Below are 25,907 nucleotides of genomic sequence, written 5' to 3' on the forward strand. Positions count from 1 at the left end.
AGTTGCTTCATCCACTTTTTTTTTTTCTCAACCTAGGTATGCTTTTCACACATGTACTGCACATAGCTATAGAGTGCTTCAATGAAAGGGGTTACAAAGCAAAAAAGCAACATAGGCACTGGTCTGCAGAAATGTGGAAAAGTGATACGTTCTGGTGAGTCATCCTTAACCATACTGTCAATAAGTGAGAGACTGCATAAATGACACACATTAAAGACATCAAGAGAAAAGCACAGCCTAGAATGCTCGGCCCTTAGAGTGAGGACCCATTGGCTCTATTAAGACATTTGGGGTATTTTGCGGTTTCCTTTTTCCAAGGGACCACGTTAGAAACTTGGACTTTTTTGGATGGCCACACCAATAAGCTTAATTGATGCAGCCCTGCACAACAGTCCCAGTTTCTCATGTAGTCCCTTGGAAAAATTAATGGCCCACCCCTGCCTTAGAGGGAACGAAAAATGAAAACCAATAAAAAGTTGTTCTGGTTGACCAGTTGTATGAGATGTGAGTGATCTATTTCAGGATGACAGTGCCTCCACGTATATATGGGCCTACCTTATCGTTAACACGGCTTAAGGAGTAGCCTATGAACTTCACAGTCACCAGATCGCAACTAAAATTAACATCTTCAGGAGACCAATGTGTCTCCATTTGATGACCATCATCAAGACATGAAATGAGGGAAAATCTTTAAGAAAAATGGTGCCCATACCCCTCTGGTAAAGGAATGTTTGAAGAATTAATGTTGTAGTGGCTCAAACACCTTAACAAAAAATTTAAATTGTTGGCTGCTTTAATTTGTCAAACATCTTTAATTTCTAAAATACTAATTATTATTATTATTATTATTATTATTATTATTGTTATTTATTTACTTGTTTTTGTAAGCTTGCACCTATAAAATAGCCACTAAAACAGTAGCCCCTTTTCAAAATCTGAGGTTTTCACTTGAAGAAGGCAAAAAAATACATTTCATCTGCCAGTGCACCTCAAAACGACACACTTCTTATCTAATACATTTATCGTGTTATCTACAGTCTTCAGAGGATGTGCTATTTTAAATTATCCTTCCAGTTTTGACTGTGATCATGAATCGCTGTAATGTTTTAATCTTTTTCTACAGCGTCACTTCAGTAACCTTTGCCGCTCCTTTTGTATCCTCTCCGTCACTCTTTTCTTTCTTCTCCTCTTCACCCTCTGGCTCCTTCTTTGCAGTTTCTTTTGCTGTTGCATGCTCCCTTTCTTCCTCCTCCCCCTCTTCCTCCTCATCAAGTTGGAGACTCCCCGATGAAAACCTCATCCTCGCTAGTCCAGCGGACCGTACCATCTTGCCCACCTGAGGGGCAGGGCAGTAGTATGGATAGAAAACCTCCGGGTCTGAGTCGCTGTAGCTTCCCGCAGTGCTGCCAATCATACATAGTGAACTGGGGCGTTCAGGCAGAGGGGAAGAGTTTAGTGGGAGGTAGGTGGGTCTGGAGGGGCGCGTCAGGTGGGGGTAGTAACCAAGAGGGCGAAACTCAGAAGCAGGGTTAAAGGCAGTGTTTGAACTCCTCGAGAGGTTTAATTTGACATCAGGTTGGCTGGCTACACGGCGAGGCAGTCCAGGAAGGAAGTTGGAGTCATCGCTGTAATGACCTGCCTCTGTATGTCCAACGCCCCTGAGTCTTGCACCATTGCTTCCTGGTTGGTGCATTCTGGCCAATCCCAGCCCACCTGAACCACTGGAGCGGAGGTTTCTCCTGATTGGTGAACTAGATGGCGAATCGTGACACATTGGGTAAAAAGATGGCCGTGTTATGCCATCCATTGTCACATAATCCCGCCGTCTTGTATGTGGAATTCGTTCCAGTGAGGAAACAGCAACAAATTCCGACAAGTAGGGATGTCGGTTAAGTGGCAAGGAGCCAGCTAATGGGAACGATGGGAGGACAGGATGATACTGGTAGGCAGGGCTGTTAGGGTAGAGAAGGACCAGCTGCTGTCCTGCATCTGGATGTGGCTGGGGGTTGGGTCGACGTCTAGATCGGTTTCCATAGACACCAGCTAACCGCTGGGCTTGGCGCTGTGTCCCGATTCGTACCCCCCTTGCGTCATCTACTACAGATATCGAAGCAGATCTCGTCTTCGGTGAGGGTGAAGGCGGCGTTGTCTGGTGGACAGATGGAGAAAGAGGAGTGACTTGGGAGAGGAGGCGAGGCCTCTGGCTGACCTCAACACATGAATGGCTGCGTTTAGCCCCTCTTTCGTTGATTTCAATATCATTGTCTCGATGATGCGGATCCAACTGATCCTGGCTGTGTATTGCCAGAGCACGACTTGAGCGTGGGAATGGGTGGGAATGTTCATACACCTGAGAAGAAAAGGCACGAACACTTGAGTTGTTTTTATTTCTTGTTAGGACTGAACAATATTTTGATTATGCTACCATTAATTAATTGGCTAATATGATATCAGAGTATGTATGTACTAGATAATATCAGAGAACTGTAAAAAATAAGAAAAAACAGCCCAAGAACATGTAATGAAATTTCTAAAAACCCAAAGATCTTCAAGTTAATTAAACAAAATCATTAAAAATAGATAATAGAACAGTAGCTGTTTTAATTTTGTCAGACATGAATATGCGTTGTGTGTCAAGTAATAGTTTTAAAGACTGAACAGTCATATTTATTACCTGTTTGGAGACATCTGTGAGGAGATCAGGAGAAGATCGACATTGTCTGGGGTCACAGTCTGTCTGACTGTACATCCTGGACAGACAGAGAGAGGAATAAAATAACAGATGTTATACACAGACTATAAAAATTGATCACAAAAGATTCCTCTGTTATTGATCCTTTGACTTTTCATAAGATGGCTTAATAAAATATGTTGCCGTTTCAAGTACTTCAAGCTCCCTTTCATAAGTTTCTTGCTTATGAAAAGGAAATTGAAGCATCAATAAAATCTCTCTCTCACTTTTCAAAGTGCGAAGGCTTCTTCTCCCCTGATCCCAGACACTCCAGCAGCTGCTTCTGGGTCCGACCACTGCCAAACAACATTACTAACATTAGATGGACACACTACCACACCTGACTGAAAACAAAGAGTCTGAATATTCATCAGTCGAAAAGGGTAAAAAAACCAAACAAACCGCTCACAGTCCATCATAGTTTTCAGGTTTTTGCCTATAAATCAGCAAATGACTTTGAGCACAGTTTGGTTCAGTTCTAACCAATACTATCAGTAGGGAGTAGGGATTCTTGTGAGTTGTGGACAGACCGATCACCACGACATGATCTGTCTTTTGGATAAGCTGTTTGGATGGTTTATTCAAACACTACAAGGATAGGTAAGTAAAAAGTTTTGTGAGTCAAAATATTTGTGTACAAGCTTAAATCCAGATGATGTGCCAATAGATCAGGAGTCGGCAACCCTGGGCACGCGTGCCACAGCTGGCACGCAAGGGTTAAGTGATGGCACGACCATAGCTGGACTGGGCATCGGGCATACCGGGCAATTTGCCCAATGGCCGATGGAGATTTTTCGTTTTTATGGGCCGATGATTTCTATTTTTTTTTTTTTTTTTTTTTGTAACGGTATAAACAATGAAAGGTGGTGGATTGGCCAGATGCTAGCAGATGTGTAAAAATAACTCAGTTGTTTGGTTGTGGCTATGGCGGAGCTTCCACAGAGGCCAGCAGGTGTATGAGGGAAAGGGGAGGCAGGAGGAGGAGAGACCCAAGGCGGCCACCGGTCCTAGTATCGGGTGAACTGAACTTCAGGTAAGAAGTTATGACCTGCAGTCTATCTGGGTCAGATATAAACCAAGTTTAGGTGTAGTTTATTTTCGTTGTGCTGACTTTTTACAGTCAGTTACAATAACTCGTACTGCGTACTAGCTAGCATGACGGAGTTTCTATACAGCTGGGTGGGTGCTATGATGTTACTGATAGTGAACTTTATTTTATTCATAAGGTTAGTTAGTAGAGTTGCCAACCATCCATCCATTCGCTTCCGCTTATCCTTTTCAGGGTCGGGGGGGTGCTGGAGCCTATCCCAGCTGTCATAGGGCGAGAGGCGGGGTACACCCTGGACAGGTCGCCAGTCTGTCGCAGGGCTAACACACAGGGACAGCCAACCATTCACGCTCATATTCACTCCCGCATTCACACCTATGGACAATTTGAATTAACCAATTAACCTATCCCCACTAACTGCATGTCTTTGGACTGTGGGAGAAAGGCGGAGTACCCGGAGGGAACCCACGCAAACACGGGGAGAACATGCAAACTCCACACAGAAAGACCCTGGTCTGATGGTGGAATTGAACTCAGGACCTTCTTGCTGTGTGTGATAGATTGATTATTAGATGAAGTTCATAATGGTTAAAAGTTACTCAATGTATTATTTAATTTCTTTCAAATATGTAAATGTATAAACAAAGGTAAAAGAAGTCCAATCAAAGAGATGTAATGTAACACAAAACAGTTAAAAGAGTTCATGACTATGTTCAACTGGATAACAATCCTTAATGTGACTACAACCTGTGTAAAATTCAATCTGTGATCTACTTGTCGAGCCTGGGGAATAATCCATGTGATTTAGTGATCATGATTGATTAGTTATGCCTGCCGTCGCCGGAAGGGGGAGCTCTGGCCACGATGCCTCATTCGCAATGAAGCTGCTGAAAGAGAAGCATCGTGTCTGAGCATTGTCATTGACTTATCCCCTTTTCAGGTAATAATTGAGCAATTCTGCTTTTGAACTTTACAAATATGTGTGTTGAGCTGTACTGACCGTGTTTCCAAATGTACCAAGAGGATACTAGGAATATTTAGATGATTTGTGTTAACTGTGTTGTTAGGATAAGCTATAAGCAGCAAGCTAAGCTAAGCGCTCTGTTGGTGGCTAGCATGGAGCACTATCGTGCCAGACTGTGTATGAAACCTACAGCATTGTGTGCATTTTGCATTTGATCTGGGCGAAGAACATGTTTATTTTGTGTGAAGGGACAAATGCCTATTAGTATTTTTATATGAATATTTTGTTTATTCTCTGTACATTTAAGTTCAATGATCTAAGTTTGTTTATTGATTCATAAGCTCTTTTTGTAAATTCTTACATTCAATTTAACCTGTAACTTAAAGGAAAGGAAAGAAAACGGTCTTGAGATATATTGTCTTACAACTAACAGAGACTGTACATCGTTGTTAAGATGTTTAATACTTTTGTATGTATGTTTATATTTCTGAATCATTCGCAATGAAGCTGCTGAAAGAGAAGCATCGTGTCTAAGCGTTGTCATTGACTTATCCCCTTTTCAGCCCCTTTTCAGGGTGTAACATGTGCAGCAACAGTGCTAACCACCGTGCCACCGTGAAAAACGAAATCGTCCTGTATTCAGAGAAAATATTACGCATTTCGTATTGAGCTGAAAATGAACATGTTTGTCCCGTACTTCAGCTAGAATGGAAAAAGAGGCAAAGCTGGATTTATTCTGTCTTTACGCTGCACAGCTGCATCTTCTTCTCTCATTCTCTCCCCTCCCTCTCCTGTTGCTACTTCAATCATGAAACTGATCAATGATCAGCTGATCGGCTTTTCTCGCTTGTTTGTTTATCACCCACTTTGCGCCAGAAAGAGGAAACCGGCGGATGTAGCGCTAAACAACAGCAGCACGTTTAAGCTTGATCAGCTGTTGTTAGAATTTATTTAATATTACTTTCTAGTATCAGCTGATGTTTGCTGGAGCCACAGCTGTAAAAGCTGCTGGTCATGATGTCGGTTTGGATATGTGGTGAGAGGGAAACATGAAGATGAAACCAGGAGATGTCCTTACTGAATCATCAGAGCTGAACAGGTGATGGAGAAACAGGTTTACCTTTTAGGTGACATGAATGAGTTGAAGGGAAGTTATGAACTGTTTCTGAGAGACAAATAACACCAGGATCCTTTTCTAAGTAGCTGACAGCTGGTAACTGTGCAGGGGCGGGTCTAGCAAAGTGTTGCCAGGGGGCCAGGTAGGGCATTAACAGGGAGAGGGGGGCACAAAGAAATACTTTTCTTTCTTATTCTCATTTAAAATGTTTCGCTTTTAATAAATAATTATCTGAATCTTACAACCAAAGTTTTTATCTGATGTACAATGTATAGAAATCATAAATATACCAACAAGACAGCGTACATCACTGTCACGACAGCGTTTGCTTTCATTCAAAGGCTTTATGGCTTTTCCTGTAATACCTGGTGGGCCGGTCTCTAGTCAAAAAGCCCGGGCCGATTTTTTTGTCCCAGTCCAGCCCTGGGCACGACACACAGTGAATTAATCTGAGAAGGTGCATTAAAAAATAAATGGCTGCGCCAGCGGTGCACATCGCAAATTAGCTCGCATAGACACATTAGTTGTGCTGCTTCTTAATGACGGTATCTTAGCTAACAACCCCAACTACCAGATTCAATTTGTAATTGGCTAAAAATAACTCGCCCACCGGTGAGAGGGACGTTGCTAGCTGGCAGTTTTTTCAAGTGATGTTGAAATTTCCACATTCTGACACTTCAAATGCTTCAGGAGCTGTCCGCTCAGCGCAGCATCAGCACCACGGAAATACACGGATACATCCGTAGACTCGAGACAGAATTCACAATGTGTTTTCGGGACTTTCAGGCGTATGGACCAATGTTTTCTGATCAAACCAGAAAGCTTCAATGAGCAGCTGGATTTGTGTCGCATTAACTGGCTGGACACAGAGGACATCGAAATGCAGCTGATTGAACTGAAAAGCTCGACTCTGTGGGGGTCAAAGTTTGCAGAACTACAGACGCAGCTGGTATCCACAGCTGTGCGTGTTCATGGAGCTTGCATTTTCACCTGCTGGACATCACTACCTGAGAAGTTTAACTGTCTTCAGAACATTGCAGAGGCCTTATTGACAGTATTTGGCTCTACATATCTGTGTGAGCAGATTTTCTCTCACATGAAGAGTGCCCTCAGGTAGCCGTCTGAATGCTGGACACTCGGAGACCTGTGTCTCTGAGTGGGAGACCAGAGATCACATTAACATGTGTATCCCTGTATTAACAAACATGCCAGTTTATTTTTCTTATCATTGTTGTGAGGAGAACATAAATAGCATTTGCATTTTCTGTTGTACAGTTCATTTGCTGTTATGGATAAAAAGTCTTTTTTTTGTTTCAAAATAGCTGATAACTATTTGCTGATAGCTGCCAACATCTGTGAACAAATATAATTCTATAAAGTTGTTCTATATAGTGTGTAACTATTAATATAGAGTGTTATTAAATGTATTGCTAATGCAATCATATGGCACATTGACTTCTGAAGAAATTTTAGATGGCACTCGCCATCAGAAAGGTTGCCGACCCCTGCAATAGATGGTTGGAGAACAATTCATGCATAGTAGACACTGGAAATAAGTAAGTGACTTTGATTTTGGGCAAAAGATGATTAATATATATATATGTATTATACAAAAGCCTGAATGCACCTTCAGATTATAGCATTATTATAGCATTATGTGCACTTGTCTGCATTTTACCTGTATCTGAAGCTGGAGCCTTTACATGATAGCAGAGTTTTGTGTATGACCTTTGGTTCCTCAGCCAGCCTGAAGAAAGCATGGTACTCCACACACATCTTCCAGAATGATTTACACACATCACGGCTGGCCATGGCGAACTCTAGTGTATCCTTACACGAGGGCTGGATGGACATGAAATAAGACGATGATGAGTCAAATATTTACGACCACCTCTGTATAGCATGCTGTCTGCACTTCAAGTCCCCAAAAGTCTTCTATCGGAGAACTTAAAAGCTCCCATAGGGTGCTCTGTGGGAACTGGCACCAGTGCTCTAGCTATAGAACCTTTCCATTAGTAACTTGGTAGCTGCTATGGATCAGATTTGATCTTTACATTGCCTATTTGCATGCTGTTCGCAAGTACTTAGAACTACTGGCCAGGAGATCTCCACAAAAGCCTTACTCTTTTGGCCAGAATGTTTTATTCCTTCCAAAGATCTCTTAAATATTTGTACCTGCCCATTTTTCATGTATACATAACAAGAGTCCCCTGTTCACTCACAGGGGAGTGAGACATCATAAACTCACTCATTATTCCAGACTAAATACTAATGGTAGGTGTGCCAGTTTAGCTAACTGGTTGAGCAGGTGACCACATGCCATATGGCTGAAATGCAGATGTCCAGGATCGAGTCTGGTCCATGGCTCATTTCTACATGTCTACCCCCCCCCCCCTTTCTTTTCTACTCTTAACAGCTTGGCTGTTGAATAACGGCCAAAAAAACCCCACCCATCCATCCATCCATCCGCTTCCCCTTATCCTTTTTCAGGGTTGCGGGGGAGCTGGAGCCAATCCTAGCTGTCTTAGGGTGGGAGGCAGGGTACACCCCTCAAAAATAAATCTTAATAGGACAAAAAGCAAAACCGTGTGGCCCAAACTGGATCAGTTTCTCACCCCAACTTTATCATGTAGTTTGATGAGGAAATGCTTGCGTTTGAAGCTTAGCTTGCGGATCTTTGCCCAGCTGAATGTGTTGATTTTTGTGTTTCCCTGGAAAAACACAAGAAAAAAATAACGAGAGATTATATGTAATGTGTAGTGTAGCATCTGCACACATATTTAGCCTCAAACAGTGTTCCTCTCCAAAACCTATTAGTTGTTTTTTGAGAAATGCACATGGAAATTGTAAACTTTTATTGGTACTATAAAAACTAAAAAGAATCACCGGTGTCCTCAGGTTTTATCTCTACACATCTCTAATATCTTGTTTGATCTCGCATACAATGAATGATTGTTAGTTTATTAGATCCATTAAATTTATTGTGTTGTAACTTCACACAAACCAACTTTTTTATGCTAAAACAGCAACTCCTAGCTTAATAGAAGAGGAAATTTTTCTGATGGAAAAAAATGAAAATATTTGTCCTTTTATAAGGAAGTGGACACACCTGAAAGACTAGCACTCCAGAGTGTGTGACAGCCAGATTGATCCTCATTCCCTCCCCATCATAGGCAGGGTAAGGCCTGATTCCGTACATGTCCAGCTTCCTCGCCACCTCCAGCAGCTGGATGTCGGAGTTTGCTGGAGAGAGTCCTCTATGGACAGAGACAAATAATCACAATTACAATCCATATAAACCTAAACCACTGATTTATGGAGAGTTGGATACATTGCTGTTGTTTTGCTGCCAAATTGACCCAGCAGTCACTTCTGCTATTCCCCAAAAAATATCTCCCAGTTAGACTCAAACAACACGTCAAACATATGTTTCAAAAGTGGCATTTTGGTTGGAAAACTATCACATTTTAAAATCTATAGTTTTTTTTAAGAACCTATTGGATGGGATGGGGGAAAGAGGCACAGTCCTATGTCCAGTTAATACTTTGCCCTTTCTCTCTGGTCAAAATTAACACTAGTTTGACAAAACTGTCCGCATACTACAGAGCACCAGTGTCTTCTGCTTCACTTCATACCTGTGTTTCTTGTGAAACTTAATGATCTTGTGGTCCAGATATTCCTGGTTGGGAACATAGTGCTTCATCTCCAAATGCTGGCAGTCCAGCTCCTCATCATAGTCCCCTATCTCTGCTGTAGCACAAATGCATATGCATGCAAACACATATTTAGTTTCTCTGCGTTTTAAACATTTAATTGCAGTATAGGCTCAGGCTCAGTTTCTGCTACAATATTCTGACGGTAGGGTCAGAATTTGGTGAAAACAACAAGGCAGAATGGATCTGTTCTGCCTTGTCTCAGCAGGTCAGACTGGTGGTGCCGGTGTAATTGTACTGGGATATTTTGTTAAGATACACATTTAAACAGCTCAGCATTGCTTGAATGCCATTGCCTATGCCTATCCTCTGATGGCTGCTTCATCTCAATCTGGTTTCTTGAACATGACAATGAGTTCAATGTACTCAAACGTGCTGCACAGTCACCAGATCTGAATCTGAGCACCTTTGAGATGAGCACCTGTGTCTGTGTGATCATGTCAACATGGACCAAAATGTCTGAGGAACGTTTCCAGTACTTTTCTGAATCTGCTGCAAAAACAATTACAGCAGCTGTGAAAGTAAAAGGAGGTCCAACTAACGTAACTTACTAAGTTTCAGGTGAGTTTTATGCCAGTATTTTTGATAATTACACGATGTGCTGCACTTTGATGCTTACACTGCAGTATGTGAGAGACCAGCAGGGCGGCACTGTTGTCATTACAGGTCAGACTGCCATTAGACAAGTCCTGCTTGATCTGTAAGGCAAAAAGATACCTGTGCACACACAAAACAGTATGAGTACACCTACTGTGGCATTTCACTTATGCTGAACATATATCTCATCTATGCTCAGACTTTACCTGGTGAGGCCTCTCTTGAGTTGTCCAGGATCTGGTGGAAAAAATTTGACTATAAACCTGAAGAATAAATCATTGGTGTCTGACAGAGGGGAAAAGAAAAGAGATTATAGATGCAGGACAATGGTGCAGATGGAGACGCTGAGATCTGGAAATATTTGAAGGAAATATGAAGTCAGAGCACTAATCTTAGGCCAGATATGACTTACATTTGATCTGTTTGACCAAAGGTTTCAGCAGCTCCAACCAAACCTGCAACAGAAACTTGTTAAGACAATAAAAACCTCCCGCACTGATCTGTGCATATCTGTGTGATCCAGTGTTTCTTACATAATTGCCACTGTGGTGTCTGAACTCCAGGCCAAAGTACTCCTTCTCCAGCAGTTTCAGATGACCGCACACTTTGTTGTAGAAGTCGCCACCTAAAACCTTTTGCTGGAAGAAAGAATGGGAGAGAATTAAAGTGAGAAGGATAATAGGACTTTTTAATTGAGACGTTCTTAAAACTAAAGTCCGGGAGTGCTCCTGGGAGCCCAGAAAAATGTGCTACAGCTCAGTTACTTTATCCACTAATACTTTGCTTAATGAGAGTTTGCATAATCATGGCCATTTTTTTCCTTTCATATTTAATTAATCTGTGGAAGATATGCATAGGGGACATTAAATGATTAAAAGACAACAGATAGAAAAAGTTGAGGCATGACAGAGGACAACGGCAGAAAATTTTGAACTGTATCCATGGAAACTGAGACCTTCATTGCTCGTCTTACTTAACCTCCTAATGGCGAACACGTCAGGCGAAAGGTTAAGATTAGGTTAGGCACATTTTCAAATACTAGAAGGTGTTGCCTTTCACATGAAGTCTCACACATTTCTTTTGTCATCAGGGTTACAAAGCTGTAAAAATGGTGTATTTCAACTAATGTCCCTGACTCTGGATTCCAATGATTTTCTGGGTCTTTGGGAACTCAGTATACTGGCAGATATGTATAGATATATAAACCTAAGGGGGAAAGTAAGCACATTTGTGTTTGGTTGGTTTGCTTTGTTGTAACAAAGCTTCTTGACTAAAGCCAAATCTTCTCTGCCAATGCCAAAAACACAACTATACAGGCTGATTTGTGACAAATGCTGGCTGATGAATGGGATGCCATCCCACAGCAGTGTGTGAACGAGCTGGTGACCAGCATGAGGAGGAGGTACCAGGCTGTGTATGGTTCTTCCACATGGTACTGAGGTCCATTTATTCAATGAATAGACTGTAAACTGTTGCTATGTCTTGTTTCTTCAGACTTCAATTATCCAATCCATTAAATTAAACCAAACAAGACTCAAGAATAAATTGTTTGGCCTTGGCAGAGAAGATCTGGCAAGTTTTTCATGGACAAAACCCGCATACTCAACTCTGCTGCTCAACTCACAAATGTATTTCCCTTACAAACATGGCTCCATTTAAGGGGAAATAAGATAAGATAAGATAACTCTTTATTGTCATTGCACAGTCATACATAGTACAATAGTACAATGAAATTGGAAAACTGTCCTACATCGGCACTACATATAACACAACACGACACGATACGACACATCACAACGCAACACAAACAACACAACACAGTATAATAACTTAATAATAAAAAAGAAGAATAAGTGTATTTGTATTGCACACTGTTATTATTGCACATTAATTATTATTGCGCCTTGTTATAAATATAAATATTATTATTGTTACTGTTTTTACCATTGTTACCTCCCCTCCCAAAAAGTCCAGGTAGGTAGCCAGTCAGGTCAGCTATTTGCATTGATTAGGGCTATTGCCCTGTTGTAAAAGCTGTCCTTGAGTCTATTTGTTCGGGACCTCAGCAGCCTGAACCTCCTGCCAGACGGCAGCAGCTTAAACACCCGGTGTCCTGGGTGTGTACCGTCCCGTAGGATGCTGCGTGCCCTCTTGAGACAGCGAGTGCTGTACAGGTCCTTCAGGGAGGGAAGAGGATGTCCAATGATTTTTTGGGCCATATTGATGAACCTCTGGAGTGCCTTTCTGTGTGCTGTGGTGCAGCTGGAGAACCATACACTGATGCAATATGTCAGCACACTTTCAGTGGAGCAGCGGTAGAAGACGGTCAGCAGCTCCTTCTTCAGGTCCATTTTTCTGAGGATTCTCAGAAAGTGGAGACGCTGTTGGGCCTTCTTTAAAACCGCAGAGGTGTTAGAGCTCCATCTGCAAACTTGATGACTGCGTTGTCTGGGTGGGTACTAACACAGTCATGTGTGTACAGAGTGTACAGTAGGGGACTCAGTACACAGCCTTGTGGAGAGCCGGTGTTAAGGCTGAGGGCTGAGGAAAGATGAGGCCCCACTCTAACTCTCTGTACACGGTCTGAGAGGAAGTCTCTGATCCAGCGGCAGGTGGTAGAAGGAAGTCCGATTTCCAGCAGTTTAACTATTAGTCTGTCCGGGAGTATCGTATTGAAAGCAGAGCTAAAGTCAACAAAGAGCAGCCTGGCGTAACGGCCCTGCACTTCCAGGTGAGAGATGGTGGTGTGGAGCGTTGTAGCAATGGCATCTTCAGTTGATCTGTTAGCTCTGTATGCGAACTGGAGCGGGTCGAGTGTGGGTTGCAGGCAGGACATGATGTGACGTCGGACCAGTTTCTCGAAGCACTTCATTATAACAGGTGTTAGAGCAACTGGTCGGTAGTCGTTGAGGCTTCTAATGTTAGTACGCTTTGGCAGTGGGACAACTGTGGCTGACTTTAGGCACGGCGGGATGCAGGACTGGGACAGTGAAGTGTTGAAGATCTTAGTGAAGACCCCAGCCAGCTGGTCTGCACACTCTTTTAGGACCCTTGTGGTTACCCCATCTGGTCCGGCGGCCTTCCTGGGGTTCACTGCCCTCAGTGTGTGCCTCACCTCATATTCCTGCACTATGAGGCTTGAACAGATTATAACAGATTATAACAGATTAGATATATAGTTGTACACCGCGTTCCAAATTATTATGCAAATTATATTTTTCTCTATTTTTCCGAAATAGTCGATTCAAATGACAGTTGGCATAATTGTCGAGTCATCAACCAATAGAGTATAATTCAAATGTTACTGAACAAAACTCCCAATGAAAACAGTATGTTTTTCAAAAATAAAAAACTTAAAATTCACTGTTCCAAATTATTATGCACACAGAGTTTCAAAAGATTTTATAGGTTGTAGAGAATTTAAAATGGTCATTTGTTGAATTTGCAGCATTAGTAGATCAATTTTACTGAAATCAAAAGCTATTTTAATCAAAAACATCTTAACAGGTCAAGTTACATATTAACATAGGACCCCTTATTTGATAGCAGTTTTACAATTCTTGCATCCATGGAACTTGTAAGTTTTTGGAAAGTTTCTACTTGAATGTCTTTGCAGGATGTTAGAATAGCCTCCCAGAGCTGCTGTTTGGATGTGAACTGCCTCCCACCCTCATATTTTTTTGCTTGAGGACGCTCCAAAGGTTCTCAATAGGATTGAAGTCAGGGAAGAATGGGGGCCACATCATGAGTTCCTCTGCTTTTATGTCGATAGCAGACAATGATGCAGAGGTCTTCCATGTAGCATGAGATGGTGCATTGTCTTGCATGAAGATGGTTGTGTTGCAGAAGGCACAGTTCTTCTCTTTCTACCATGGAAGAAAGTGGTCAGTCAGAAACTCCACATACTTTGCAGAGGTCATTTTCACACCTTCAGGGACCCTAAAGGGGCCGACCAGCTCTCTCCCTGTGATTCTGGCTCAAAACATGACTCCACCACCTCCTTGCTGACGACGCAGCCTTGTTGGGACATGGTGGCCGTCCATCAACCATCCACCACTGCATCCATCTGGACCATCCAGGGTTGCACTGCACTCATCAGTGACCAATACTGTTTGAAAATTAGTCTTCGTGTAGTTCTGGGCCCACTGCAGCCGTTTCTGCTTTTGAGCGTTGGTTAGGGGTGGCCGAATAGAAGGTTTATGCACAACTGCAAGTCTCTGGAGGATCCTACACCTTGATGTTCGCAGGGCTCCAGAGGCACCAGCAGCTTCAAATATGTGTGTGCTGCTTTGTAATGGCCTTTTAGCAGCTGCTCTCATAATCTGATGTATTTGTCTGGCAAAAACCTTCATCATTGTGCCTTTATCTGCACAAATCCATGTGTGCTCTGACTCAGCCACAGATCTCTTAACATTATGGTGATCACGCTTAAATTTTGGTGAAATATCTAAGGTTTTCATTACGTGTCCAAGGCATTCAACTATTTCACGCTTTTCAGCAGCAGAGAGATCCTTTTTCTTTCCTATATTGCTTGAAAATGGTGGTCTGCTTCATAATGTGGAACATCTTTCTTTAGTAGTTTTTCCTTTAATTGGGCTCACCTGGCAAACTAATGATCATAGGTGTCCGAGATTGATTTCAGTGATACAAAGAGTCCTGAGACACAATTCCATCCATGAGTTTAATTGAAAAACAACTTATTTACTCTTTATGACACTTAAACACAATTTGCATAATAATTTGGAACGCAGTGTATATAAGCTGTGCATCTTTCCTTTAATGTTTGTTGTTAAATTACAATGTTTAAGAGTTTCTGCTACTACTTTTGTTTGCACACCAACCTAATTGGTGTGACCCCCTACATCCATATGAAGTTTGTGACTCCAGCCAGAAATTAAATCACTTTGAGACTGGGTGATTATTTTTGATATGTCCTGTTTTTACCTCCATTTCTGTCCTTTAAACTAACAGTTATATTTCCTCTGTTTTTCCTTTTTCCCCCCCCTTTTGTTATTTTCTACAAACTGATATTTATTCAATCTTGTCACAATCTTATATAACCAAATATTTTAAAATTTTAATCACTTGTTATTTAGGTATTTTGTATTTAAGGGGCAGCCAATCAGAAGAAAGTCTAGTTAAAGCGAGGTTGGGGCGTCAAGCCACACTGGAAAATGTAAAGTCAGGTGCATCTCCCACATCGTCATGATTATTTTGAACTCTGAATCATGCAAAGCTTTTCTAGTAGAGTCCAAGAGTCAGATCAGAAGAATAGGTCACTTTAACCACATTAGACAAAAATACAAAGGACACTACAAACATGTAAAAGTACTGCCTTATAGTTTATCTACTTTGAAGACCCTGTGTCTTAAATTTAATTCAGGATTAAATCAAAGTAGTAGTGTGTGCCCACATGGAGCGCTGAACCTGTCTCTGGTGTTTGTGTGGTGTTCACTTACTGCAGTGACACGTTTTTGCTTTTTTTTAGCCTTCGCTGTCTTATAGCTGGTGTTTAGTGCCCTGTCGGGGGGTCACTGGACGTCCCTCATTAACTTGTCATGAGGGAAGGAGAAAGGTTATTAGGGGAGAGGGAGGATGACGAAGGACATGGCAGCTGTAACTGATTATAGAGAGAAGAAGAGGCCTAACTGATAATTACTGGAAGCAAACAGCCGCCCACAGATCAGCAGAGCAGTTAGTTTCCAGCAGAGCAGAACAGAGGAAAAAGTGAGCGATGTGCAACTTTGGATGTGAATTCAAAGCAGAAAACAGCAAAACAGCAAGTTTCATTAATGATATCTGCACAAGCTTACACGTGTCTGTTTGACTAGTGAAGGGCCTTCATTGCATACAGCAGTGGAGTGTTAGCTTGTTCCAGCTGGTTCCAGAGGAACAAATGCAGTTTTGTCAAATCTCAAAGACATGCACAAAGTTACCTTTGGCATAGGTGTCATGACACATTGCGAGGTAGCAGTAACACTGAACATGTCCAGCTCATCACGTACGGACACTTTTAAATTTCAACATATTGGTTAAGTGTTATTTTTCAACATGTGCGGTTGTACAGACCATCGGGCTACTGAATCACTGCCTGATTACTGAACTGTGATGTACACAATATAATACAGTTTTATATAATAACACCTGTACAATCTGTATGTCCTACCTTAGTATGACTATGTACATCTAATTGTACTATATATTTGGACTTAATTCTACCCTAATATATAGTACTTGCATTATTGCTGTTTATTTCTATTTCTTATTATTCTTTTACATCATTTTATTTATTTAACTTTTGTGAATCGGACACATGCAGTTCACAGAAAATCCACCAGGGATCAGTATTTCATGCACCAGAGGGAACAAAGTTGCCAGATGTAGCAAAAATGATACAAATTAAAACTCAGTCATTGACCCAAACCAGTTAACCTGAAAAGCTTTGGACTGAAACCAGAGACTCCAGAGGAAACTCATGCGTGTAAGCTTTATTCATAAGTTGTTCATAAACCGAATATAGAAATTGGTGTCATGGTCCAGTGATGCTTCACAGTTCTCTGTTTTAGTCAACAGACTCACCTCAGTCTTGGTGTCACAGCTTTGATAAACTAATCTGAAGGTTAAGAAAAAATAACCTGAGAGACTGAACCGTGCACATCAGGGAAAAATTCAGCATGACAGAACATGTCTAACATTTTACCGATTAGCTACTACGAGCTTTGCTAAACATCCACAAGGTGCTGCCATAATTATTCAGCAGACTGTAGCAGACAAACAGTATTGTGTATTTGTGTACCATGAAGCTATGATGAGTAACATATTCAGTTCTTCCTGTTGAAACAGAATAAATTAAACACTACCTAAAAGATTTGTTAGGATTACATGAATTCACCCTGTTAACAAAAGAAATACACCACATATTGTGTTTTTAACAGTTGAAGGTAATCTTTTTTTTTAAAAAAAGGATGTTCACACAAAAATACAGACTTGTTTTCTCCACTGTACATGTGAAACTTCTTGAGCTAATAGAAGTGTCAGAGCTTCTGTTAGTTTCACTCAGTGAGAACAAACCTAAAAATCCCAAAAGGTTGATTCTGTTCATCTGCACAGCAATTCGAAACAACAGTATTGCAGACGTGGAAGCAGAGCAACTACGGACGAAAGTTTTGGCCTGTCTCAGCAATGCAAAACCCTCAGCATCCAACATCAGCATGGAGGAGAGGAAGGCAGTCAGATCACTTAGTAATGACAACAACATTATCATCCTTCCGGCAGACAAGGGTAGGTGCACTGTTTCGCTAAACCAGAAAGACTATCACTGCTCAGTGACGAAAATACTTATGAGCCCCTGAAATGAGACCCAGTAAGTAGTTTCAGGAAGAGGGTGATAGACTGTTAGAACAAGTTAGAACAAGACAAGGCTATTGACCGGACCTCATACCACAGGCTATACCCAGGGGAATCTACACCAAGTCTGTATGGTTTACCGAAGATACATAAACAAGGTGCACCTTTAAGACCGATTGTCTGTATGATCAACTCGGTCACCTATAACATCTCCAAGTTTCTGGCTTCGATCCTCAACCTGCTGGTGGGCAGCTCTGAACACCACATCCAGAACACCCTGGATTTTGTTGAGAAGGTGAGAGATGTCATTATGGAGGCAGATGAAACCATGGTCTCGTACGACGTTACATCTCTCTTCACTTGCATCCCAGTCAGAGAAGCGTTGGAGGTAGTCCGTAAGAGATTACAGGATGACCCCAACCTCAGCAACAGGACCACTTTCAGCATCGACCAAGTGTGTTTGCTTTTGGAACTGTGTCTTCATTCCACCTACTTCACATACAAGGGTTAGTTCTACAGGCAGAAACATGGGTGTGCCATGGGCTCCCCAGTTTCACCCACTGTGACCAATTTGTACATGGAAGAAGTGGAAAAGAGGGCTTTGCTATCCTACCCTGGAACACCACCAAGCCATTGGTTCAGATATGTGGATGACACCTGGGTGAAAATCAAATCTCAGGACGTACCACAATTCACAGATCACATTAACTTGGTGGACCAACACATCAAATTCACCAGGAAGGATATGAAAAGTGGCAGGTTAGCCTTCTTAGACTGTGAGATTTCCATCAGTAATGGGGGACATCTAAAAGCTGACGTGTACCGTAAACCTACACATACGGATCAGTATCTAAGGTTTGACTCTCATCATCCACTGGAGCACAAACTGGGTGTCATCAGGACGCTACAACACAGAGCGAACACCATCCCCACTGACACAGCGGCCAGGGAGGCAGAAGAACGGCACATCAAGAAGGCCCTGAGTAAATGTGGTTATCCCAGCTGGACTTTTGTCAAAGCTGGAAAGACACCTAAAGAAAGCTCCAGCCGATCCAGGAGAGAAGGACAACCGCTGCCTAAGTGAAAACCTGTAGTGATCCCATATGTGTCAGGAGTATCGGAACAGTTGAGACGCATTTTTTCTAAACACCGGGTCTCTGTGGCTTTCAAACCCCAAAACACACTGCGCCAAAAACTGGTCCGCCCCAAGGATCGGGTCCCCCAACACAGAGTAATGTAGTGTACGCTGTTAAGTGCCGGGAGGATTGCCAGGATTTATACATCAGGGAAACCAAACAACCTCTGGCGAAGCGGATGGCACAACACAGAAGAGCTACCTCGTCAGGCCCGGACTCTGCAGTCTATTTACACCTACAGGCCAGTGGACACTCTTTCAAGGATGAGGATGTACACATCCTGGACAGGGAGTCAAGGAGGCCATTTATGTGAAAAGGGAAAGACCATCTCTGAATCGAGGAGGGGGCCCAAGGGTACATCTTTCGCCATCTTACAATGCTGTGATTGCAGCCATTCCCCAACTCTCTGTGAATGGTACTCATGACCATTGATCAGTGATCTTTGATCAATGAGCCTTGATCAGTGGTTGTTGATCAATGGTCATGAGAATTTGCATATTAATGATCAAGGAACTGACCTCCCAGCCCATTGTTCCTTCAGTGGGCTGGTTTCAGTCATTATGCAAATGTACTGTTTATAAGATTGGGGAAACCTGCAGTCAGCTGAGACTGAAGAAGTCACTTGGAAGAGTGACGAAACGTTTCTCCCACTGAAAACGCTACGTCCAGATGCACAGAAATAACTTTTTGGGACTGCACAGAAATGGTTCAGGAATGGTTTGAGGACCACAACAATGAGTCTGAGGTGTTGACTTGGCCTTGAAGTTGCCCAGATCTTAATCAAGCATCTGTGGGATGTGCTGGACAAAAAAGTCCGTTCCACGGAGGCCCCACCTCACAGCTTACAGGACTTAAGGATCTGGATCTGTTGCTAACATCTTGATGCCAGATAGCACAGCATGTCTTCAAGGGTCTAGTGGAGTCCATGCCTCAGTGAGTCAGGGATGTTTTGGCAGCAAAATTAAGCTAAATTAAATTTTATTCATATCACACTAAATCCCAACTATAGTCACCTCTAGGTTCTTTATATCATAAGGTAAAGACCCCACAGGAGTACAGAGGGGGACCGAAACAATATTAGGCAGGTGGTTGTAATGTTATGCCTGATCAGGGTGTTTACTAAATTTATCACATTTTATTTTTGCCCTATTCTGTCCATCCATGCCTTTTCCTTCAGCTCTCTTTCCTCTTGTACAGACACTGTTAATGTCCCGGAGGCTGCTGGGAAACTGACAGGGAAGAAAGCATGGGCATGGAAAATGGAGCTCCTTTGCTAGCACAATACTGCAAGCCATGCACACACACTCACACACACACTCACAAACACACTCACACTCACACACAGATTCTTTTTAGATTGCAATACTGCCTCGCAGGCGACGTTACCATGTTGAAAATGAGGCCCGTTGGTCTGCTTTTTCTGACCTGGATAGTAGAGCAGCACATGGCTGTTCATAGACAGCAGAGTGTTTACACCTCACACAGCTGGTAAACATCTGTAGCTGCTTGGCCCATTGAAAAAAACAAACATCTTTCTTTAGACAGACTTAATTAAGTCACCAAGAAGTGACTGTTGTTGTGATTTTAACCTCCTAAGACCCGAACTCTTCCACGGCATGCATTTTTAATTTCTTTTTGATATTTGGGCATATTGGGGCCCGATGAATGTAAAAACAAAGAATTACCAGATTTATTTTTTTTTACCTTATTTTTGTTTCTAAGAAAAATAAGAGCCACATATGACGATATTCGTTTAAAATGTTGATAGAACAGTAGCAGTATAATGTCCTCGTAAGTGGATATCAGGCCCTTGTAGAGCTAAATTGAGTATTTTAGTCTAAATAACCCAAAATGTGATGTCCACATATGTGGACGCCAGGTCCTAGGAGGTTAAATAAAATTAAATTGAATTTTCCATCTAAGTTTAACTCTCTGACATTACTTTGTGGTGGATGTGCTTACAGCCACATGACTTATGAAGCTGGTAACAACATTCAGGTTTTGGGAGGTGTTCAGAGACACACTGTACATACAACCACAAAACTTTTTCCAATAACTTTTAGCAATGCAGATGTTAACAACTGTGATATTTCTGCTTGGTATCACTTGATAATGTCAGATAGATCAGGCAGCGTTTCATGAAAGATCCCCTTCCTGATGCAACCCCAAATGGCTATATGTGTCTCTAGCTGGAATTGTTGACATGCGAACATTGGAAACATGCTAGCACAGTGATGATACTGCATTGCATATATGTATATGCATCTGCATATGTAAGAGCCTGATGCTGTGGCCTGCTTTTATCCCTCAGGATGGTGTTCCTCTGCTGTACGGCTATTTCACTGCCAAAACACATGCTGGCAGTGAAGTTTCTCTCTTCTAGTAAATGAGAAAAATGAGTCCAAGAACAGCCAGAAATGCATAGGAGTAAACGGGAGCACTTAAAAGACCAATCAAAGTGCGCCAATTTGACATATAGTAACATTTCTAGGTAGGTACCTATCAACTTCCAGCACACCCACAGCATAGATTTGATGTTGAAATATATATCATGGTAACTGTAAAGTAGCTCGCCAACATCGCTAATCGAATAGCTAGTTCTCTGACAATGTTGACATGTGCCATTTTTCTGGTTTCCGTAGCTCTAATAACACGCTTATTGGCCTGGGGTGATTCTGAAGTCTTCTGTTTGCTGTGACAGTAAAATCAGCTGTCATTCAACATTTATCAGCTCCAAGTACAACATGAACAGCTCAGGCAATCCTGATGGCAGATCAGGTACATCAATGCACAAGTATGAATGCAAACAGTACAGGCTATCTTTCTTCTTCTTCTTTTGTCCCTAGCTGGTGGTTGGCAGGGGAGGTTGTCCACGAAGCCAATACATTGCTGTGGGTGCCGTAGGGTTTCCATCTTGGTCAATGATGCATTCCCAGGCCTTGTGGTCTCTTGCCTTCACATTTGCTTGCTCGAGGGTTAGACGTCATTGTTTAAAATCGTCTTCAATTTGCTTGATCCAAGTCTTCTTAGGCACGTCATGCTTGATTCTCCAGTGGGCGGGGTGCTGCTGCATCAAAAGGTGATATGGCAGGCGATGGTTGCTTATGCAGCAGATGTGGCCAAACCATTGCAGTCGCTTCCTAATCAACTCTTCCATTGAGGGCTGCTGGTGACATTGACTACATATCACGCTGTTGATGAGACGATCATGGAGGGACACTGGGAGAATCTGACGCAAACAGCGGATTTGGAAGCACTTCCTGTAGGATGCTGTTCAGCAATCCTGAAGCACCTACAACTGTAATGAAACTTTTTTTTTTTTTTAAATCAGGTTACAGGGTATTTTTTAACTGACTTCTGCCTGTCATTATGTTGCAAAAGACTGCATCAGTATATTTAATGCTGAGTGAAAATTAAACTGTATTAGTAATGGCAGTATTAGTCACTGTGATGACTAATACTAATATTTAAAGACAATTTCTCTCATTTGTGCCTACCATGTGAAACAGCCCACGTAAGAGTTTCTGAAAAGGCATTTTGGAGCTTTTCCATTTTTTAAAGAATGAAAGTTTAGACAGGAGGTGGCTCATACACACCATTTCCAATGAAGAAACTGGGGTTTGAGCCTCGTTAATGCATTAATTTCAGTTTTTAGGGGGGAGAACAGTCCTAACAATTCACACATTGCTAATAAACTCTGAAATTTCTGCACAAATCTACACAAACCTGCCTTCACAAACACTTTTCTGCCGCTAAACAGCACCTACAAGACAAACAATCAACTGTTACAGCTTCACCAGTGTTGTCAGAAAGCTTGAGAGTTTTTCCCTATTTCATCTTTTTCCCTATTTTATTGGACAAACTAACACAGAGAGAGAGAGTCAAGAGTGGCAGTAACTCAGGTGGGAGAGGTTTTGATTGTTCTCCTCACCTGTGCTAAACTGCACTTGGATATGACACTAAAACTCAAGTTGCTAATGTTAGTAGGCAAGCATCTCACATTGTAGTTCTCTTTGTGAGCCACTAAGGTAAAACGGTGTTATGTAAGTGCAAGCAGGAAAGGACATAACACACATGTATCTCCTGTGTGTTCTCCATATCATGTAATCCATCATTTCTTTTATGTCAAAAAAGCTGTGAAAGCTGCCAGGGACAAATGTAATTGCATGTAAACGGACCAAACTTCAGTCAGGAGAACAACTGGAATAATCCATCCACAATATGAGGTTAGTCATTAATATACAGCTGCATGGGCCGGGCTGTAGTTTCATTGTAAGGTTTTAAAAACTGAGCTCTAAAATGAATAGTGGTAATATTCACAGAGAGAGGCCGACAGTGATCACTGACTTTTTAAAGGTGCTTGTTCAGATTAAATAGAACAAGATACAAAGCATTAAAACGTGTTAAAAACACAACAGCCTTAACCCTTTAAGACCTACCATAGAACCAAGTCCACCAGAGCTTATATTATATTTTTACATGCTGTAGTGCCATTTTTGGGAGCATTTCAAGTTGATATACATCAATACAACCATTATAGCTCAAATTTTAATAATATGTATGCATTAAGTGCATAATAATTACATAAATTGCAAAAAAGTGCAATAAACTACAAAAAAATTGAAAATCGTTTTTGTTTTTTTAACATATATTCCTAGTTAGAGAAATTTAAGAGGCTTATCCCTCAAAACTGTGCAACTTTTTTGTATTTACAAACTAGTTTCCCACCACAGGAAATTTATTTTAAGTGTCTTCATAGTTTTATTTTTGAAATACACCAATTTTCATATACTGCAGGAAAAACGAAAATAAATATTATAATGCAAATTTGCAAAAAAACAGCATATGCATCAAAATAAACTATTTCCAGCAGTGCAATATGAGTCCTAAGCATCCCAGAAACGACACAGAAAGTCATAAAGTCAAACATAACTTTTAAAAGCACAAGTATAGGCTCATAAGGCCCTGATGGTAAAAAAAAAACTACTACTACTACTATTTCCGCAAAATGATGTCACTTCCGGTTTCGGGCATGTCATGGCGGACATGCGATAGTTCGCGCTGATGGACGTAGGAAGTGTTACGAACAGCTGATCGGATCGGCAAAGCGTGTTTCTGGAATATTATGTTTTTGTTGCTGCAAGTGCTTTTTATGCAGTTTTTGCAAAGCTATATGTGGAAGGAAACCGTGACCTAGAACAAGCTGATGGCATAAGATGTAAGTACAACTCCTCCGGTTTCATATGCAAAAAAAATTATTGCGCTAGCTTACGTGGTTGCAGTGCTACCGGGATTTAAAAATAGTTACGCAAAACGGAGCGTACCCGCTCCGACCGGCTTTAAAGGGTTAATAAACTCAGAGTAGTTTGGACCCGGAAGCAGGGTTCATACGTCATCACTTAAAGACCAGATTGACAGACCCGAAACTCTTTCCATCTTTTTATACAGTCTGTGGTTATCTGTAATAGATAAATTAATTGATTATTGAGTGCAGCAATCTTGTGCTTTTGTATCTTTGATTGCAGTTTTGCCACTGATTGAAACCCAGCTGAAAAAATAAGTACATGGGAATATGGTAGTATTAGCTACAGTATACTGACCACACATCTGCTATTTATTAAAATATAACTTGCAGCGCTCTTCTTCTGTTTTTGATTGTTCAACAGAGATAATCAGAGACACGGGGTTTGTGTCAGATGTTGGTGACTAAGAATAAGGAACACTCTGAAAATGTGAAGTACATTTGCGCTTAAATGGTCAGTTTCTGTTTTGCAGTCTAACTAAATAAATACTTTAGTACAAGTACACACTCTCTGTTGTAGAAAGCACGCTATAAAAACCTAAAATAGTGTCTATAAAGCAGGTTTAACTTATATTAAACATCAGATTAAACCCTGTCAGACCAGAGAAGTGCACGACCAGGTACTCCCAGATAATAATCCTAAATATTATATTAAAGCGTAAATGTTGGAGAAGAATCCAGTCTGAACAGAGCCCGTGGTGGATTTCCCCTCTTTGATTTCTTTATTTTTTCAGGAAGGAGGGAAAGAAAGTCGCAAACAAAGTGACAGAAAGCTGTATAAAAACAGGGAAAATAATATTCATATCCAAACGCATATTCGACACATTTGATCATTTATAATATTGTTTTGAAGAGAGACACGTGCTGTATGTGGATCCACTCAGAAAAGTAAATATGAATGTTTTCACTACCCCCCGTGAAGGGCTTACCTCCACTTCGAACGTGCGCTCGCTGTCATCCAGGAAGACCACGCGCAACCGGAGCTTGGTCTCCTTGGAGACCCCGGACTTGGTCGTGAGGTTCCCGAGTCTCCCGCTCCGCCGCTGTCGGTCCCCCATCTCTCCCGCTCCTTTCTGTTTGTCTGCGTCTCTCAGGAGAAGTAACAACTAAAACAACTACGATCGTCCATTAAATCCATGTCCACGAGAGTTAATCCCACGAGAAACGGCTTCACGCGCTCCCCGCCATTACCATCAACACCAAAACCTCCACGATCGTGTTCATCCTCCCCTTCGCTCCTACCGCTGGAGCGCGCGCTCTCCGGATGCGCAATGGCACGGTGACGTTGTCTCCAGACAGCCAGACCTCATCCAGCTTCTCATTCACTGAGAAATCACTGGATTAAACTCACTGCACACAAATATTACTGCGCTTAAGCACACTTTAATGTACTTGTACTTTAGAGGAGTAATACAGCTCCCACCTTCTCATACTTATATTCATCTACATCCATCTATTGTGTCTTTTTATTGGCGATTGTGACAATTTCTTATTTATTTTACACTCACAAGGCTTTGTGAGTGTCTGTAAAAATCGCCTAATAAACAAACTTTACTCGCATTTCACTGCATTTACCTTAAAAAGAAGTGCTTAGAGTGACTTCTAACATTGTGATTTTAAAAGTTGATTATTTAGTCTAAAAATATCATCATTTGCACGAAATGTGGTGATTTGATACTTTTTAACAAGTTACTGGGACTCAACGGGACACTGTCACTGTGTAACTGATGAGGAGTTCTCACTGTTTTTTTTTTTTACGTTTTAATACAAAATAGTTTATAAATTAGCTCCACATCAGCCACATCAAAAGAATACAGCTCTACTTGCAGTAAGCATCAATGCATGCGTAATAATGATCTAATACTTTATAACAGTACAACAGATCATTATATGAGCACACAGGGGGCAATTTGATTTACTGAATACTTAACGGATACTTACTCTTTACTCAT

At 41.5% G+C, this 25,907-nt stretch overlaps 1 protein-coding gene across 1 annotated transcript; it reads right to left on the minus strand.

Moving 5' to 3' along the window:
* Nucleotides 1-1,117: 1,117 nt before the first annotated feature.
* On the minus strand, nt 1,118-25,013 carry LOC134616709 (FERM domain-containing protein 7). Its single transcript, XM_063461668.1, has 12 exons — nt 24,885-25,013; nt 10,704-10,808; nt 10,583-10,625; nt 10,377-10,455; nt 10,193-10,290; nt 9,496-9,610; nt 8,970-9,117; nt 8,476-8,571; nt 7,539-7,702; nt 2,959-3,027; nt 2,675-2,750; nt 1,118-2,350 (listed from the first exon to the last, which is right to left on the minus strand). The coding sequence occupies exons 1-12, from the start codon at nt 25,011-25,013 to the stop codon at nt 1,118-1,120; spliced, it is 2,355 nt and encodes a 784-aa protein (XP_063317738.1).
* Nucleotides 25,014-25,907: the final 894 nt, after the last annotated feature.

Source organism: Pelmatolapia mariae, linkage group LG3_W, assembly GCF_036321145.2.
Source record: "Pelmatolapia mariae isolate MD_Pm_ZW linkage group LG3_W, Pm_UMD_F_2, whole genome shotgun sequence".
NCBI classification, from domain to species: Eukaryota; Metazoa; Chordata; class Actinopteri; order Cichliformes; family Cichlidae; genus Pelmatolapia; species Pelmatolapia mariae.

What these genes read in the sequence shown, in the direction of transcription:
- LOC134616709 (XM_063461668.1), bottom strand. Translation starts at nt 25,013, where the DNA reads ATGGGGGACCGACAGCGGCGGAGCGGGAGACTCGGGAACCTCACGACC. An exon ending in AAGTTTCACAAGAAACACAG is followed by an intron (nt 9,118 to 9,495) that starts GTATGAAGTGAA and finishes CTCTGTCCATAG; the next exon opens with AGGACTCTCTCCAGCAAACT. An exon ending in TCACAGATGTCTCCAAACAG is followed by an intron (nt 2,351 to 2,674) that starts GTAATAAATATG and finishes TTTTCTTCTCAG; the next exon opens with GTGTATGAACATTCCCACCC.